The sequence below is a fragment of the Mytilus californianus genome, unplaced genomic scaffold (assembly GCF_021869535.1).
Source record: "Mytilus californianus isolate M0D057914Y unplaced genomic scaffold, xbMytCali1.0.p SCAF_13, whole genome shotgun sequence".
In the NCBI taxonomy this organism is placed as follows: Eukaryota; Metazoa; Mollusca; class Bivalvia; order Mytilida; family Mytilidae; genus Mytilus; species Mytilus californianus.
The window spans coordinates 5,862,404-5,877,629 of NW_026262615.1; the positions used below are offsets into that span (position 1 = coordinate 5,862,404).

General features: G+C 32.0%; 1 protein-coding gene and 1 long non-coding RNA gene across 2 annotated transcripts; both read left to right on the top strand.

The window, feature by feature from the left end:
* The first annotated feature begins 3,337 nt into the window (after positions 1-3,337).
* LOC127723070 (methyltransferase N6AMT1-like) lies at positions 3,338-11,223 on the top strand. Its single transcript, XM_052229512.1, has 6 exons — positions 3,338-3,506; positions 4,727-4,813; positions 8,080-8,170; positions 8,852-8,935; positions 9,885-10,026; positions 10,461-11,223. The coding sequence occupies exons 1-6, from the start codon at positions 3,373-3,375 to the stop codon at positions 10,571-10,573; spliced, it is 651 nt and encodes a 216-aa protein (XP_052085472.1). The 5' UTR covers positions 3,338-3,372; the 3' UTR covers positions 10,574-11,223.
* A 50-nt stretch (positions 11,224-11,273) lies between these two features.
* LOC127723075 (uncharacterized) lies at positions 11,274-13,657 on the top strand. The gene is made up of 2 exons (XR_007991841.1): positions 11,274-12,602; positions 13,105-13,657. It is a non-coding gene; the product is annotated as an uncharacterized LOC127723075 (long non-coding RNA).
* The last annotated feature ends 1,569 nt before the right edge of the window (positions 13,658-15,226 follow it).

Below are 15,226 nucleotides of genomic sequence, written 5' to 3' on the forward strand. Positions count from 1 at the left end.
CTTGAGTGAGTAGAACCTTGGTTTCTTAAACATTTATATTATTATCAACGGAGAATTGAAAAAAGGTATGAACAGATATATAATAATCAAGTCAGTACCAAAGCAATCACTACTGAGCTGATGATATCTATTTAGACTAGCAGTCAACCAGCAGCGGAATCGTCCGAAATGCTTTTTCTTGGATTTACCTTCATCAGAAATCCTCAATTCCCAAAAAATGAAAACAATGTGTATACACACTTAGGAATAGATAGCAAACCTATGTAAAACACTAATTTAATGTTTTGTATAGGTTCGACAATATTTCTAAAAACAAACGCAAATTATGTAAATGATTGTCTGACAATATCAACTAGAGACTCTAAAGAGCCTGTGTCGATCACTTTGGTCTATGTGCATATTCAACAAAGGGCACTCTCCAACAGTGTAGACGAGAATAGAATTCATGACAAAAATCTCTTTTTTGTTGATCTTGTATTTCTTATCATTTATTCTGTTTAGTTTCACTCTATCTTCTGTAGTTTTTGCATAAAACACAAAAGAGGGTAACACAAATCCTGGTTTAAAGGCAATCAATCCTATAAAGAGTGACAGTCTACTAACTATATTGGCAAATTTTCACTTGTTAGTAGATCTTGCCTTGTGTTATTATCATCTTATAAATCAATTAAATCCTTCCTTATTTTATCATTTATGTGCTCAAATTTTGTGTTAATATGAAATATAAATCTCATATGTTTTTATTTATTGTTAAGGTCTTTCCACTCCGTTAGGAAAGACCTTATTGTTTTTCTAATGTTTTTTTTTTTTTTTTCTTTTTTTTCTTCCAACATTTTTTTGACATGCCCTCATCTTGTTTCTATTGGAGTTATCAAGACCAAATATGGACCATCGGTAGACCTCATCATGAAGTTTTACCAGATGACCCTGTTAAGGATTTCATCATCCCCTTTAGAAGTTATCTCCCTTTTATTGGTTTTTTTCAACATGGCCCCCCCTCGTTGTTTTTAAAGATATCATGTCCTTATTTGTACAATAGGTAGATCTCATCATGATATATTACCATATGAGGCGGCGAAATATTTCATCATCCCCTTTGAGAGTTATATCCCCTTGAAGCAATTTCTTTTATTTGCATTTTTCTTAAAAAGTATTAGACATAGAATCAAATTGAAAGTGGCAGCATCAACAAGAACAAATGGCAATGTTAATAAACATGAACAATTAGTTTGTTATCAACCCTTATAAGGAGTTATTTCCCTTTCAAAATTATACACAATTTTTGAAAAATTCTATTTCGAGAACCGGAAGTCGTAGAGACTTGGGACCTTCACCAATAATCTTTAATTTGTGTGACCTTTAATTTGCATTCAAGGTCAAAGGTCACTGAGTGCAAAAAAAATTTACGCTGCAATTTCAAGCTTACATATTAAGAAAACGATAAGAGTTTGCTGCATACATACTGCGTATAAAATGTTCCTCTCGACGAGCTCTACATTTTATACATTAAGCTCAAAACTGTCCGACCGTCTGTTCAAAAGTTGCAACGAGATAATTCTTAAAAGTATAATATTGTGTTTATATCTTTTTAAAGGTAACAGATATCTACCTACTATAAATTGGAAAAATGATCAGTATTTTCAGACCTTCAATTTGAGGTCAATGTCAGGTCATGATGAAATTTTACCTTGACCTTCAAAGTGTAATATGACCTTGATCTTGTGATATTTGAAAGGTCAAGTGGTCCTGAGTTGAATGGTGGTAGTCCCATGTCTCTACGACTTCCGGTTCTCAAGTTTGGTATTGCATCATATATTTGATGATTCATTATGACCTTGATGAACTTCGGAATTGTCCCAACTTTTTTCTGTAATGTTGTCCTTTTACTGTAGATCATTTTACTTTTAACATATTTGAGATAACTGTTGTCGTTTTAGAGATAATGCACTTTGAAATTTTGCGAGCGGCGGCATGTATTTCTGAATCAACAACAGGTAACCACCTGATATTTTCAGAAATTGAAGAGTTTAACATGGTTATATGTTTGACAAAATACCAAAAACATTCAATGAAAAAAAAACCCAAAAAATCAATTTGAAGTTTTCATGTTTTGCATTTACTTTGTAAGTTTCATAAGTTCTATTTATATAATTGATATTGCATCATTTTTGGCACTTTGCCAAATGGGGTCATTTGATATATCAAATTGAAGGTCTTAACGAGCTCTACTCAAAAATGAAAATGTTAAACCCCTTTTTCATCCTAGGGGGAAGGGTGGGGTCATTTAGTGCAAAAAATTCAAACTTCTCAGATGGTTAGGTTGTCGCATATCAAATGAAAGTCCATAAAGCGTACATTTCAAATATCAAATTGACGTCCCCAAAAAATGGGTTGGGTGGGGTCATTGAGTGCAAAAAATAAAATTTTCTTTTAAGGCAAGTTTGTTGTATTTCAAATGAAAGGTCGTAACATGTACATTTCAAATATCAGATTCCTGTCCTCAAAAAATGAGTTGGATGGGGTTATTTAGTGCAAAAATCAAACTTTCTAGAACATGGCGTTGTCGCATATAAAATGAAAGATCATTAAGTCTAGATTACATATATCATACTTCCGATCTCGAAAATTAAGGCGGATGGGGTCATTAAGTGTAAAAAGCGAAAAGTTTCAGAAGGTATGCTTGTCGTATATCAAATGAAAGGTCGTACAAAGTACATTACGAAAACATCACTTTAACAGGAAAGACCTTTCAATTGTTTTACAAACAATTGAGATACTAGTTTTATTTTTATTTTTATTCTGAAATATATAAACAAATATTTGGTAAATAATGAAAATTTGTACGCCTAACAAAAAAAGGTTTATAAAACAGTAATAAAATTAAACATTCCTTTTATTGTGGATTTGAATGATTTAAAAAAAAAAAGGAAAAGAATTATGTGGACTTTTTCAACTAACATTGATCAAATTATAGTTAGATTCAAAACATTTATAAAATATGTAACTATAAACTAGACATAATAAATTTATATACGCTCAGACACATTTTACTCGCAGAACTACTTTGTTGCTTATAAAAACTGTGGTATTTTTATTTTTTTATTATGTGTGGGGAACGTTTGTGTGTGTTTTTCCCCCTAATGAATAGGGTTAATTTACTACACATGTATTTTGCAGGGACTAGATGTGATTTTTGCGTCTTTTAAAGATATTTTATTCGTTTTTTATATGGTGGTTTAAAGACAAAAGTAAGTTAAATGGAGTTTAACCTAAACGAGAAAGAGCGATGACCGGGACTAGGTACGAATTTCAATACCTAATTTAGGTGAATCAGACAGAGTTGCTCCCCTTCAAAATATAGAATCACAACAAATGTCACGTTTTGCTACTCCAAACTTTTCTCATCTAACAGAGGAAGATTTGAAGCATGTTTATGAACCAGCAGAAGATTCATTTTTACTCCTCGATGCTATAGAAAATGATTACGAGTATCTTAGAAAACAAGAGTTAATATCTTACTTTATAGATATAACAAGTGACCACAAAAGGAAAACAGTAACAACAAGCAACAAAGAACTTTAAAATTATTCATGTTGATAGCTTATGTTTCAACTTTTAAAATTTCATATGTCTAGTTATCCTATTACAAAATAGTGTGACAACTATAACACAACAATGTTACAAATATTGCACATTATTGTGACAAACTATAAACAAACTCATACAAATATAAAAATTAATCAGGTTCTGGACAACCCGCCAAATGGGGAAGTATTCCCCAAATGAGTAACAATCCCTCATTTGAGTAATCATTTCATAGTGCTTAAAACAAAATTTTCTTCGAATGGGTCTTTTTACTTAAATGGCACAAATTTGTAGAAAATGGAACAACTTCTTCCAAAGAACTATATTTTTATTATGGGTTTTTAAAAAGTTAGTAGCCTTAAAAGTTGTCAATTTTTCGAAGTTTTCATTGGCTTGTAACTTCTCAGTGAATCAAGATAGGGCTATTCATCTTTTGGAAAAATTTGCTGCATTTTTCATGAATATATGCCTTATTAAGTAAAAAGACTCGGTCAAGAAAATTTAGTTTTTTAGCACTACCAAATGATAATCTTACTCAAATGAGGGATTGTTACTCATTTGGTAAATAGTTCCCCATTTGGCGGGTTGTGCCCAACCAGTTAATATGAAATTAGTAAAATAAATTTGTAATTATTAACTAAACTGTTAAACAAAACATGTGCCAGGAAGTAATCATCAACTATTGACACACATATGGGCCCTTTGTCCTGTTGCCAGTGTTGGCTAAAATGACTGCATTTACACCACAAAATTTATGCTTGAGTGCAGATAAACCTGTGCATCTGGAAAAAAATTAAGAAATAGCATGCCCTTGATATATTGATTTCAAATGCATGTTCCATTTTCTTTGACACATTCCCCATTTCCATTCTCAATTTTATGTTTCAGAAAATGAAAAACTTAACTTGGATTTGCCGTCCGCTTTGTTATATATTCCGGCAGAAGTTGCTATAATAATTGCACTCAAAGTAAATTTTGTGTTGTCCCTATTTTAGCCATAGGGGCCTCATGAACCTTAAAATTGTGCATGCAAGAAGTGCATTTTGTCTATTAAATACTAATAAGTGATTCTTGAATAAAAAAAGTTGAAAAGGCCATATAAAGTATCACACTCAAAAGGGGCCCCTGTTTTTCATTACAGACCAAGCATTTGTGTGGAAGTAGGAAGTGGATCAGGAGTTTGTATTACATTCCTAGCTAGAGTCCTTGGACAGTCTGCAGTTTATTGGTTTGTACAATTCAATAATAGACTCTTCTTGAACTTAAAAATGTATTCCTGTTTTCTCATCTTAGATTGCTCACGATTTTTTTCATTATTTTTTGTCCATAACCATTATGACAGACATTGTACAACTTGTGATCAAATTGGCACTAAAATTAGTTTATTTAAAAATTACTCCAGTTTACAAAATTAAATGTTCATCTATATATAAGTATTCCCCCACTCTAGGAGTGTCATATGGCTATATTACAACCACCTTGTCTGATCCAACAAACAGCTTCATCACACATTTATCAAGTAACACTGAACATAATGACTTCATATTTGATCGACAGCTCAAACAGTGATGAGTCCTAAGGTGTTAGTGCTTTTAAGATCTGTTAAACGCATATCTGCTGATACTACATATATTTTTATATGTTGTGTTGAATGAACTTATTATTTTGTCACACATTTCCCTATTTCTATTGAAATATCCCTATTTCAACTGAAATATGATTAATTCACATCTAGTCAAAATGCTAGTCTGCAGCTTGACAGTGACTAATTTTAATGCGTAAGTCATGTAAGTGCTGTCTGACACCTACTTATAAATACTTTGAATCTTGAGGGGGTATGCTTAGGGCAACAACTATTGCAATTTCTTGTTTAATGAAACTTGGCAATATTCCCTTTTTATTGGTTTAAGAGCAAATTAAGGACAGTAAATACTTTAAAATTTAAAAATAACAAAAAATATAGCAATCGTGAGTGTCAATAACTCACTACATGTTCATGAATAATATTGAGCACAACTCTCGCCAAAAACATATTTACAGAGAAAAAGTACATGTATGCCTTGTTTTATCTTTTCACTGGCCAACAAAAATATTTTGGGCAAGGCATGTACTGCTTGTTACAGAGAGTAGAATGAAGCATTGTCAGATCCTTGTAAGCAAAGAATGAACACAGAATAGTTATTGAAATTAGATTGAGGACATTGCTAAGTTAAGCTAATCAAGTCATTGACATTAAAACACAAAAGGTCAATTAGGTACATTTATAACAATATTTTGAGAAGTCATATAATGAAATAAAACTGGCAACCTGACAACAGGATGTAGTTAAAAATGAATACTGTAAACCAACTTATTTTCCTGAATACCAAAATTATTATTTAGTGCCCACTTCCTAGCAATTTTTGAATTTAAATAAGGCAAGATCAAAGTTTTACATATTTGTAACGATTTATATTTGGGTTATTTTTCTGCTTGCAAAAGTCACGAAAAAATAAATTGCTAGCGATAATTAGTTGGTTTACAGTATAATGTAAATTTATCTGAAATGATCTGCAAGAGACATTTCTTACTTAAAAGTGGCAGATTCAGGGGTGGCATAGAGGGCATATGTCCCCTTTGATTGGAAAATTTATATTTTTTTAGCATAACATTATCCCAAAAAAATCCTGGATCCACCCCTGATTAAACCTAAGGGAAATGACATACCAAAATTATCTTAATCATACTTTTCTGTTATTATTTCTTTTTAATGTGGACATGGTGAAATGATAAACCTATACTTTATATCACATGGAATTTATGTAAAAAAATTCACAATAAATCGACTTATAAAATGCTGTCATGTGCACTTAATTGATCAAAATTCTATAAAAAATCATTTTTATATGACTACAAAAATTTTTGCGGTCGTATATTGGTACAATGTATAACGTTGGCATCGTTGTCCGAAGACACATTGGTTTTCGCACAATAACTTTAGTTTAAATGAAAAGATCTCTATGAAATTTTACCATAAGGTTCAATACCACAAAAGGAAGGTTGGGATTGATTTTGGGGGTTATGGTACCAACAGTTAAGGAATTAGGGGACAAAAAGGGGCCAAAAATAAGCATTTTTGTAACTTCCAGACAATAACTTGTGTTTAAGTGTATGGATCTCTCTGAAATTATACCACAAGTTTCCATACCACAAAATAAATTATTGCGAACCCAATGAAAGTTTTCCACAGTGCCATCTCTATCTTGACCAGGTATTTAAACTTTTGCAAGTTCACCTGTCCTATTGAATGAATACAATAGCTATTTTTCTCTGTGTAGTTTATTCTCTGGGACCTTTAAATTTCTTCTAAGAGAAATCTATCATTCATTGATTAAATTACCTGTGTAAAAAAAAATTCTTATATATAGACAAAAATACTTTTTTTATACTCATTAATTGCGTGTGCTGATGTATTTATTCAATATTAATAATATATTTTCATTCAGTTTAATATAAACATTGATTCAATCATAAAAAGTTGATTTCTAACAAAAGTTTTATCAATGTTCCTATTGAAATTTGATTTTTTTTTTTTTAGTTATAGAATACATTTAAGAAGATCTTAATTTGAAACATCATTATTTTCAAATTCTTATTCATGTCAAACAATTTTTTTTTTAAAAGGAACAATGTTGAAAGTTTTGTCAGAAATCAAATTTTTATGATTGAATCAATGTTTATATTAAACTGAATGAAAATATATTATTAATATTGAATAACAATATCATCACACACAGTTAATGAGTATAAAAACAGTATTTTTGTCTATATATAAGAATTTTTTTTTACTCAGGTAATTTAATCAATGAATGATAGATTTCTCTTAGAAGAAATTTAAAGGTCCCAGAGAATAAACTACACAGAGAACAATAGCTATTGTATCTATTCAATAGGACAGGTGAACTTGCAAAAGTTTAAATACCTGGTCAAGATAGAGATGGCACTGTGGAAAACTTTCATTGGGTTCGCAATAAATAATTTTGTTGGGGGAAGGGGGGTCGATACACAACAGCATAGTGTATTGCACAAAAGCAAAAAATTGAATATAAATTCAAATCATATAACCAATTCTAAGTTTTTTGACTACAGTTATTTGGTGTCAGAAACCTATTATGTGTCAAATATTTAATTACAATCTAAATTCAGACCAGTATCAAGTGCGAATATTGTGTCCATTTTCGCCCCAACTGTTCAGGGTTGCCCTCTGCGGTCCTATCCAGCTGCGCTCGGCAAAGCATTTTGTTATACAAAGGTCACCTATTTTTTTTTTCTCAATATTGAATTTTATTTATACGAATAACATGTGGAGGAATAGAAGAATTAAATGATTTATAAATTGATAACAGAAAAAGAAAAAGAAAAGTATTTGCCGTTCAGATTTCATAAAAGTTAGTATATATATTGCAGATTAACAGATATAAGTATTTTTTCACAATGTGTCTATGAACATTGTAGGTCAACAGATATTAACCCAGTGGCTGCTAGAGTGACCAGAAAGACAGCAGAATGTAACAGTGTACATGTGGAACCAGTTATAACAGATTTGGTAAACTTTAAATTTGTTAGTGTATATTAAGGAGGAAATTGTATTTCATATTAACATTTACCAATCCTCTCACAAATAAGGTCATTTTTTTCATTGATTGATTGATTATTGGTTGCTTAACATTCAGTAGCAAATATTTCATGCATGTTGAGGATAATTTTTGTAAATTTGACAATTCTAGCATTACATGCCTATGGTATATATGTCTTTCAGCTGAATATTTTCCATTTGTTGCAGATACATCAAATCTTTCTAACCTCATTTATATTACATGTACTGTAAATTAAGAAATTTAGCCAATGTTTATATTATTGCAAAAATTGTGATGAGATAGGTGTCGCAAAAATAAAAAATAAAAATAATAAATAAATGGAATTATTTTTTTGAATTTACAGTATCATCAATTGCAACTAATAAAAAGCTTTTTCTAAAGAAGGAGAAATTGCCCTTCTATAGCACCTGTCTGACCTGATTTACACTGCTTTGTTATCGGATGAATAATGTCTCAATCTAAGGTTGTTTTCTGTGTAGTGTCTTCTGGACGAAGCATATTTTTTACTTCTTGATGCTCATTTATGACTATTATATATAAATGCTATTTTTCTCATCAGGTGACATGAATGTAATCACAGATTTGTACATTTAATACTGCTGTTTAACTCTCTTATTTTATGTTATCAGGTGACAGGACTACTACCAAGGTTATATAAGAGTGTAGATGTACTACTGTTCAATCCTCCTTATGTTGTGACTCCTCCTGAAGAGGTAATTAGGACTTAAATTATTCCTCTATAAATAAACATTTGCAAAATAATCATTTCTAATTACCTCGAGTATTTCTATTGTTTAACTACAAAATTATATGGATTTTTATGCCCTACCTAGGGTCATTATGTTTTTCGATCTGTGCATCCTTCCGTCTGTCCGTTCGTTTGTCCGTCTGTCTGTCCTGCTTCAGGTTAAAGTTTTTGGTTAAGGTAGTTTTTGGTGAAGTTGAAGTCCAATCAACTTGAAACTTAGTACACATTTTACCTATGATATGATCTTTCTAATTTTAATGCCAAATTAGAGTTGCGAAAACTGCAAAATAACAAAAAGGCGAGACATATCTCTGTTTAACATGGTATATGATTGAAGCAAGAAAATAAGTTTGGTGACACCATTTTTTGTTTTTATTTTCTAAAAGTATACTGTAAATAAAATTGAGAATGGAAATGGGGAATGTGTCAAAGAGACAACAACCCGACCATAGAACAGACAACAGCAGAAGGTCACCAACAGGTCTTTTATGCAGCGAGAAATTCCCGCACCCGGAGGTGTCCTTCAGCTGGCCCCTAAACAAATATATATACTAGTTCAGTGATAATGAACGCCATACTAAACTCCAAATTGTACACAAGAAACTAAAATTAAAAATAATACAAGACAACCTATTATCTCATATCTATCTGATAGATTTATTTCTATTCTCAAAAAAGTTTTTTTCAGGAATAATCTATGCAAGTTTGGGCAATTTTGCACAACTTATAGCTTGAAAAATAGCACTGTGACCATACTTATTATTATATTTTTGGAAAAAGCATGGTAAAATCTACAATTTCCCAAAGTATAAGAAAATTTTGAATTTAGGCTGTGAAAATAGACACAAGAATATGAACATGAGTAGGTGTGTTGTAAATATGTTTGTTTGTTTGTTTGTTTGTTTGTTTGATAGGTTGGTAGTAATTCCATAGAAGCATCATGGGCAGGTGGCACTGATGGACGACAAGTCATGAACAGATTATTTCCCAAGGTCAAGGACATCTTATCACCAAAGGGAGTCTTCTATCTGGTTGTAATTAAAGAGAATAATCAAGGTGCTTACATTGTTAAAATACAACTTTATGGGATTGATGTAAATGATTTATTTTTTGTGATTTGAAAAATACGGGAACTTAAAACGTAGCAAATATTTAAAACTTTTATCTTCTCTCCATACAAAAACATCAAATATTTCAGGAAAATGAATCCCAGCATATTAACTTATAATGGCTAATCATAAAACTATGAAATTACAAAAATAACTTGGTTTATAGTACTTCTAAATAGAATGCAAAAAGTACATTTTTCCATTATGTTGGTTGGTACCTTTTATGTGCCGATTTCTTTGCAAGTTTTTCTGTTTAGTTGGTGTAGAAATTTAGGCATTTAGATGAGAGAGGCATACATTTTCTATGATAAGCCTACTAATAAACAATTTTTTATTAAGTATATATAGTATTTATGAATGAGAAAAAAATTCTTATTGCAGATGACATAGAGAAGATAATGCTAAATGAAGGCTTTAAAATGGAAAATATAATTACAAGGAGAACCGGACCTGAGTTACTGTCTGTGTTAAAATTCACTAGGTTAACTAGATAGTGCATTGTAATCCAGGTGGAAGGCTCACCATTATGTGGTCAGAGTTACAGTAATGCATTATAATCCACAAAGAAGACTCACCATTATGTGGTCAGAGATACAGTGGATCATTATAAACACAAAGGGGACTCGCCATTATGTGGTCAGAGTTACAGTGGTGAATTATAATCCACAAAGGGAACTCACCATTATGTGGTCAGAGTTACAGCAAAGGGGACTCACCATTATAGGGTCCAGAGTTAAGAATTCAGTAATTAGGTACACTTCTCAACTATGTTCTAGCAAATGAACCACTGGTGGTACAGCATCTATGTTCCGGCGGTATAATAAACCAGTTCTGAGAAGGAAGTGCTGCCTTTGAGATCTAAGTTTAAAGGCAGATTTGATGTACATCACTGGCACAGAAATCAGCTGTTGCATAGTATTTCTAAAAGTCTGTGAAGTCATAACAAGACAAATTGATGCATATTATCAATTCTCCTAACTATTTATTACAACATTTATAGAACTTGAAAGTTAATTCCATCTATCATGACTTCAATATGATGATTTTGAATGTACTTGTTTAATAAACTTTATACATTCTCTGGTGACATTGAATTGTACCAAGTTACATTCAGATATTTTCAATAAAATCTGTTTTGTAGGCATATAACAAAGAATTCTTCAATGGAAGGGAACAGTGAAGAATAAATTAATTTTTCCTTTTTAGCTCACCTGACCTGAAAGGTCAAGTGAGCTTTTCTCATCACTTTGCGTCCGTCGTCCTGCGTCCGTCGTCCGTCGTCCGTAAACTTTTACAAAAATCTTCTCCTCTGAAACTACTGGGCCAAATTTAACCAAACTTGGCCACAATCATCATTGGGGTATCTAGTTTTAAAAATGTGTGGCGTGACCCGGTCAACCAACCAAGATGGCCGCCACGGCTAAAAATAGAACATAGGGGTAAAATGCAGTTTTTAGCTTATAACTCAAAAACCAAAGCATTAAGAGCAAATCTGACATGGGGTAAAATTGTTCATCAGGTCAAGATCTATCTGCCCTGAAATTTTCAGATGAATCGGACAACCCGTTATTGGGTTGCTGCCCCTGAATTGGTAATTTTAAGGAAATTTTGCTGTTTTTGGTTATTATCTTGAATATTATTATAGATAGAGATAAACTGTAAACAGCAATAATGTTCAGCAAAGTAAGATTTACAAATAAGTCAATATAACCGAAATGGTCAGTTGACCCCTTTAGGAGTAATTGCCCTTTATAGTCAATTTTTAACCATTTTTCGTAAATCTTAGTAATCTTTTACAAAAATCTTCTCCTCTGAAACAACTGGGCCAAATTAAACCAAACTTGGCCACAATCATCATTGGGGTATCTAGTTTAAAAAATGTGTGGCGTGACCCGTTTAACCAACCAAGATGGCCGCCACAGCTAAAAATAAAACATAGGGATAAAATGCAGTTTTTGGCTTATAACTCAAAAACCAAAGCATTTAGAGCAAATCTGACATGAAAAAAATTGTTTATCAGGTGAAGATCTATCTGCCCTGAAATTTTCAGATGAATCGAACAACCTGTTGTTGGGTTGCTGCCCCTTGAATTGGTAATTTTAAGGAAATTTTGCTGTTTTTGGTTATTATCTTGAATATTATTATAGATAGAGATAAACTGTAAACAGCAATAATGTTCAGCAAAGTAAGATTAACAAATAAGTCAACATGACTGAAATGGTCAGTTGACCCCTTTAGGAGTTATTGCCCTTTATAGTCAATTTTTAACAATTTTTCGTAAATCTTAGTAATCTTTTACAAAAATCTTCTCCTCTGAAACTCCGTGGCCAAATTAAACCAAACTTGGCCACAATCATCATTTGGTTATCTAGTTTTAAAAATGTGTGGCGTGACCTGGTCAACCAACCAAGATGGCCGCCACGGCTAAAAATAGAACATAGGGGTAAAATTCAGTTTTTGGCTTTTAACTCAAAAACCAAAGCATTTAAAGCAAATCTGACATGAAGTAAAATTGTTTATCAGGTCAAGATCTATCTGCCCTGAAATTTTCAGATGAATCGGACAACCCGTTATTGGGTTGCTGCCCCTGAATTGGTAATTTTAAGGAAATTTTGCTGTTTTTGGTTATTATCTTGAATATTATTATAGATAGAGATAAACTGTAAACAGCAATAATGTTCAGCAAAGTAAGATTTACAAATAAGTCAATATAACCGAAATGGTCAGTTGACCCCTTTAGGAGTAATTGCCCTTTATAGTCAATTTTTAACCATTTTTCGTAAATCTTAGTAATCTTTTACAAAAATCTTCTCCACTGAAACAACTGGGCCAAATTAAACCAAACTTGGCCACAATCATCATTTGGTTATCTAGTTTTGAAAATGTGTGGCGCGACCTGGTCAACCAACCAAGATGGCCGCCACGGCTAAAAATAGAACATAGGGGTAAAATTCAGTTTTTGGCTTTTAACTCAAAAACCAAAGCACTTAAAGCAAATCTGACATGAAGTAAAATTGTTTATCAGGTCAAGATCTATCTGCCCTGAAATTTTCAGATGAATCGGACAACCCGTTGTTGGGTTGCTGCCCCTGAATTGGTAATTTTAAGGTGATTTTGCTGTTTTTGGTTATTATCTTGAATATTATTATAGATAGAGATAAACTGTAAAAAACAATAAATGTCGGCAAAGTAAGATCTACAAATAAGTCAACATGACCGAAATTGTCAGTTGACCCCTTTAGGAGTTATTGCCCTTTATAGTCAATTTTTAACCATTTTTTCGTAAATCTTAGTAATCTTTTACAAAAATCTTCTCCTCTGAAACTACTGGGCCAAGTTAATTATAGATAGAGATAATTGTAAGCAGGAAAAATGTTCAGTAAATTAAGATGTACAAACACATCACCATCACCAAAACACAATTTTGTCATGAATCCATCTGCGTCCTTTGTTTAATATTCACATAGACCAAGGTGAGCGACACAGGCTCTTTAGAGCCTCTAGTTCAATTCTAAGAAATAAACATACTATGTATAGTCAGAGAGGGTACACAATAATAATAAAGATCTACAAAGCTTTGGATGAAATATGAGTAAACTGTATGAATTAGTATAGAAAACAACATTGAGTAGACTGTATGAATAAGTATAGAAAACAACAATGAGTAGACTGTATGAATAAGTATAGAAAACAACATTGAGTAGACTGTATGAATAAGTATAGAAAACAACAATGAGTAAACTATATGAGTAAGTATAGAAAACAACAATGAGTAGACTGTATGAATAAGTATAGAAAACAACAATGAGTAGACTGTATGAATAAGTATAGAAAACAACAATGAGTAGACTGTATGAATAAGTATAGAAAACAACAATGAGTAGACTGTATGAATAAGTATAGAAAACAACAATGAGTAGACTGTATGAATAAGTATAGAAAACAACAATGAGTAGACTGTATGAATAAGTATAGAAAACAACATTGAGTAGACTGTATGAATAAGTATAGAAAACAACAATGAGTAGACTGTATGAATTAGTATAGAAAACAACAATGAGTAGACTGTATGAATTAGTATAGAAAACAACAATGAGTAGACTGTATGAATAAGTATAGAAAACAACAATGAGTAGACTGTATGAATAAGTATAGAAAACAACAATGAGTAGACTGTAAGTATAGAAAACAACAATGAGTAGACTGTATGAATTAGTATAGAAAACAACATTCATTATGTAGTGATGAAATTGAGAATGGAAGCGGGGAATGTGTCAAAGAGACAACTCGACCAAAGAGCAAAAAGTAGCTGAAGGCCATCAAAGGGTCACAAAAGTCATCAAAACTGTATTCGCTGCAATAGAAAAGCATAGAAACATTACACAATATAAAAATAATACTAAGAGGTATGAAAATAGCAGAATAACATGAGGGCAAGATTATCATATCTCATGGAAATTTTGTAAATACAAAGAGCAAACAAAGAAGACAGCAAGGGGGCAATAAAAACCGACAATACTATGCCCAAAACGAAAAAAGGTAAAAAGGACTACAGCCCACAAAAACACCACGCAAAAATTAAAGATTGGTCAACACAAACCCTTCTAAAAGCCGTTGGGGACTCAGTTGCTTCAAAGGGGCCAGCAGTTTCTTCTCTTATTAGTGGCCACAATGGTGTTACTAGTGATTAAATTCTAGAGCATTTCAGGTTTGCATTTTGGTGGGGGAGGGTGGGGGGGTGTAATGACTGAATGGAGGTAGTGGTCAAGAGATGCCATGGAGTAAAATGCTCAAATTTAGAATTGATTGGGATAATTAGAATCCCAGCATAAAGTAGAAGTGAGTCTTGTAAGTTAGGAGTAATGTTGGAGTCTGAACATTTTCAGGCCTGGGTAAATAAATTTTGAATAAATTTTATAGGACTCATGAATAATGGTTAAGTGTCTTAAATCCATCTTGGTTTTCAAGTTAATGGAATTTTACTTCAACTAAATTATCCATACATACTGAATTGAGAACTGCAGGTCACAGTGACCAGCTATTGTCAAACTATATTAAATTGAAAAGTGATATTAAAGGGTTACTGGATGCATATTGGTAATTATATATATAAGGCATATTTTTATATTGCATGAGCTTGCAAGTGC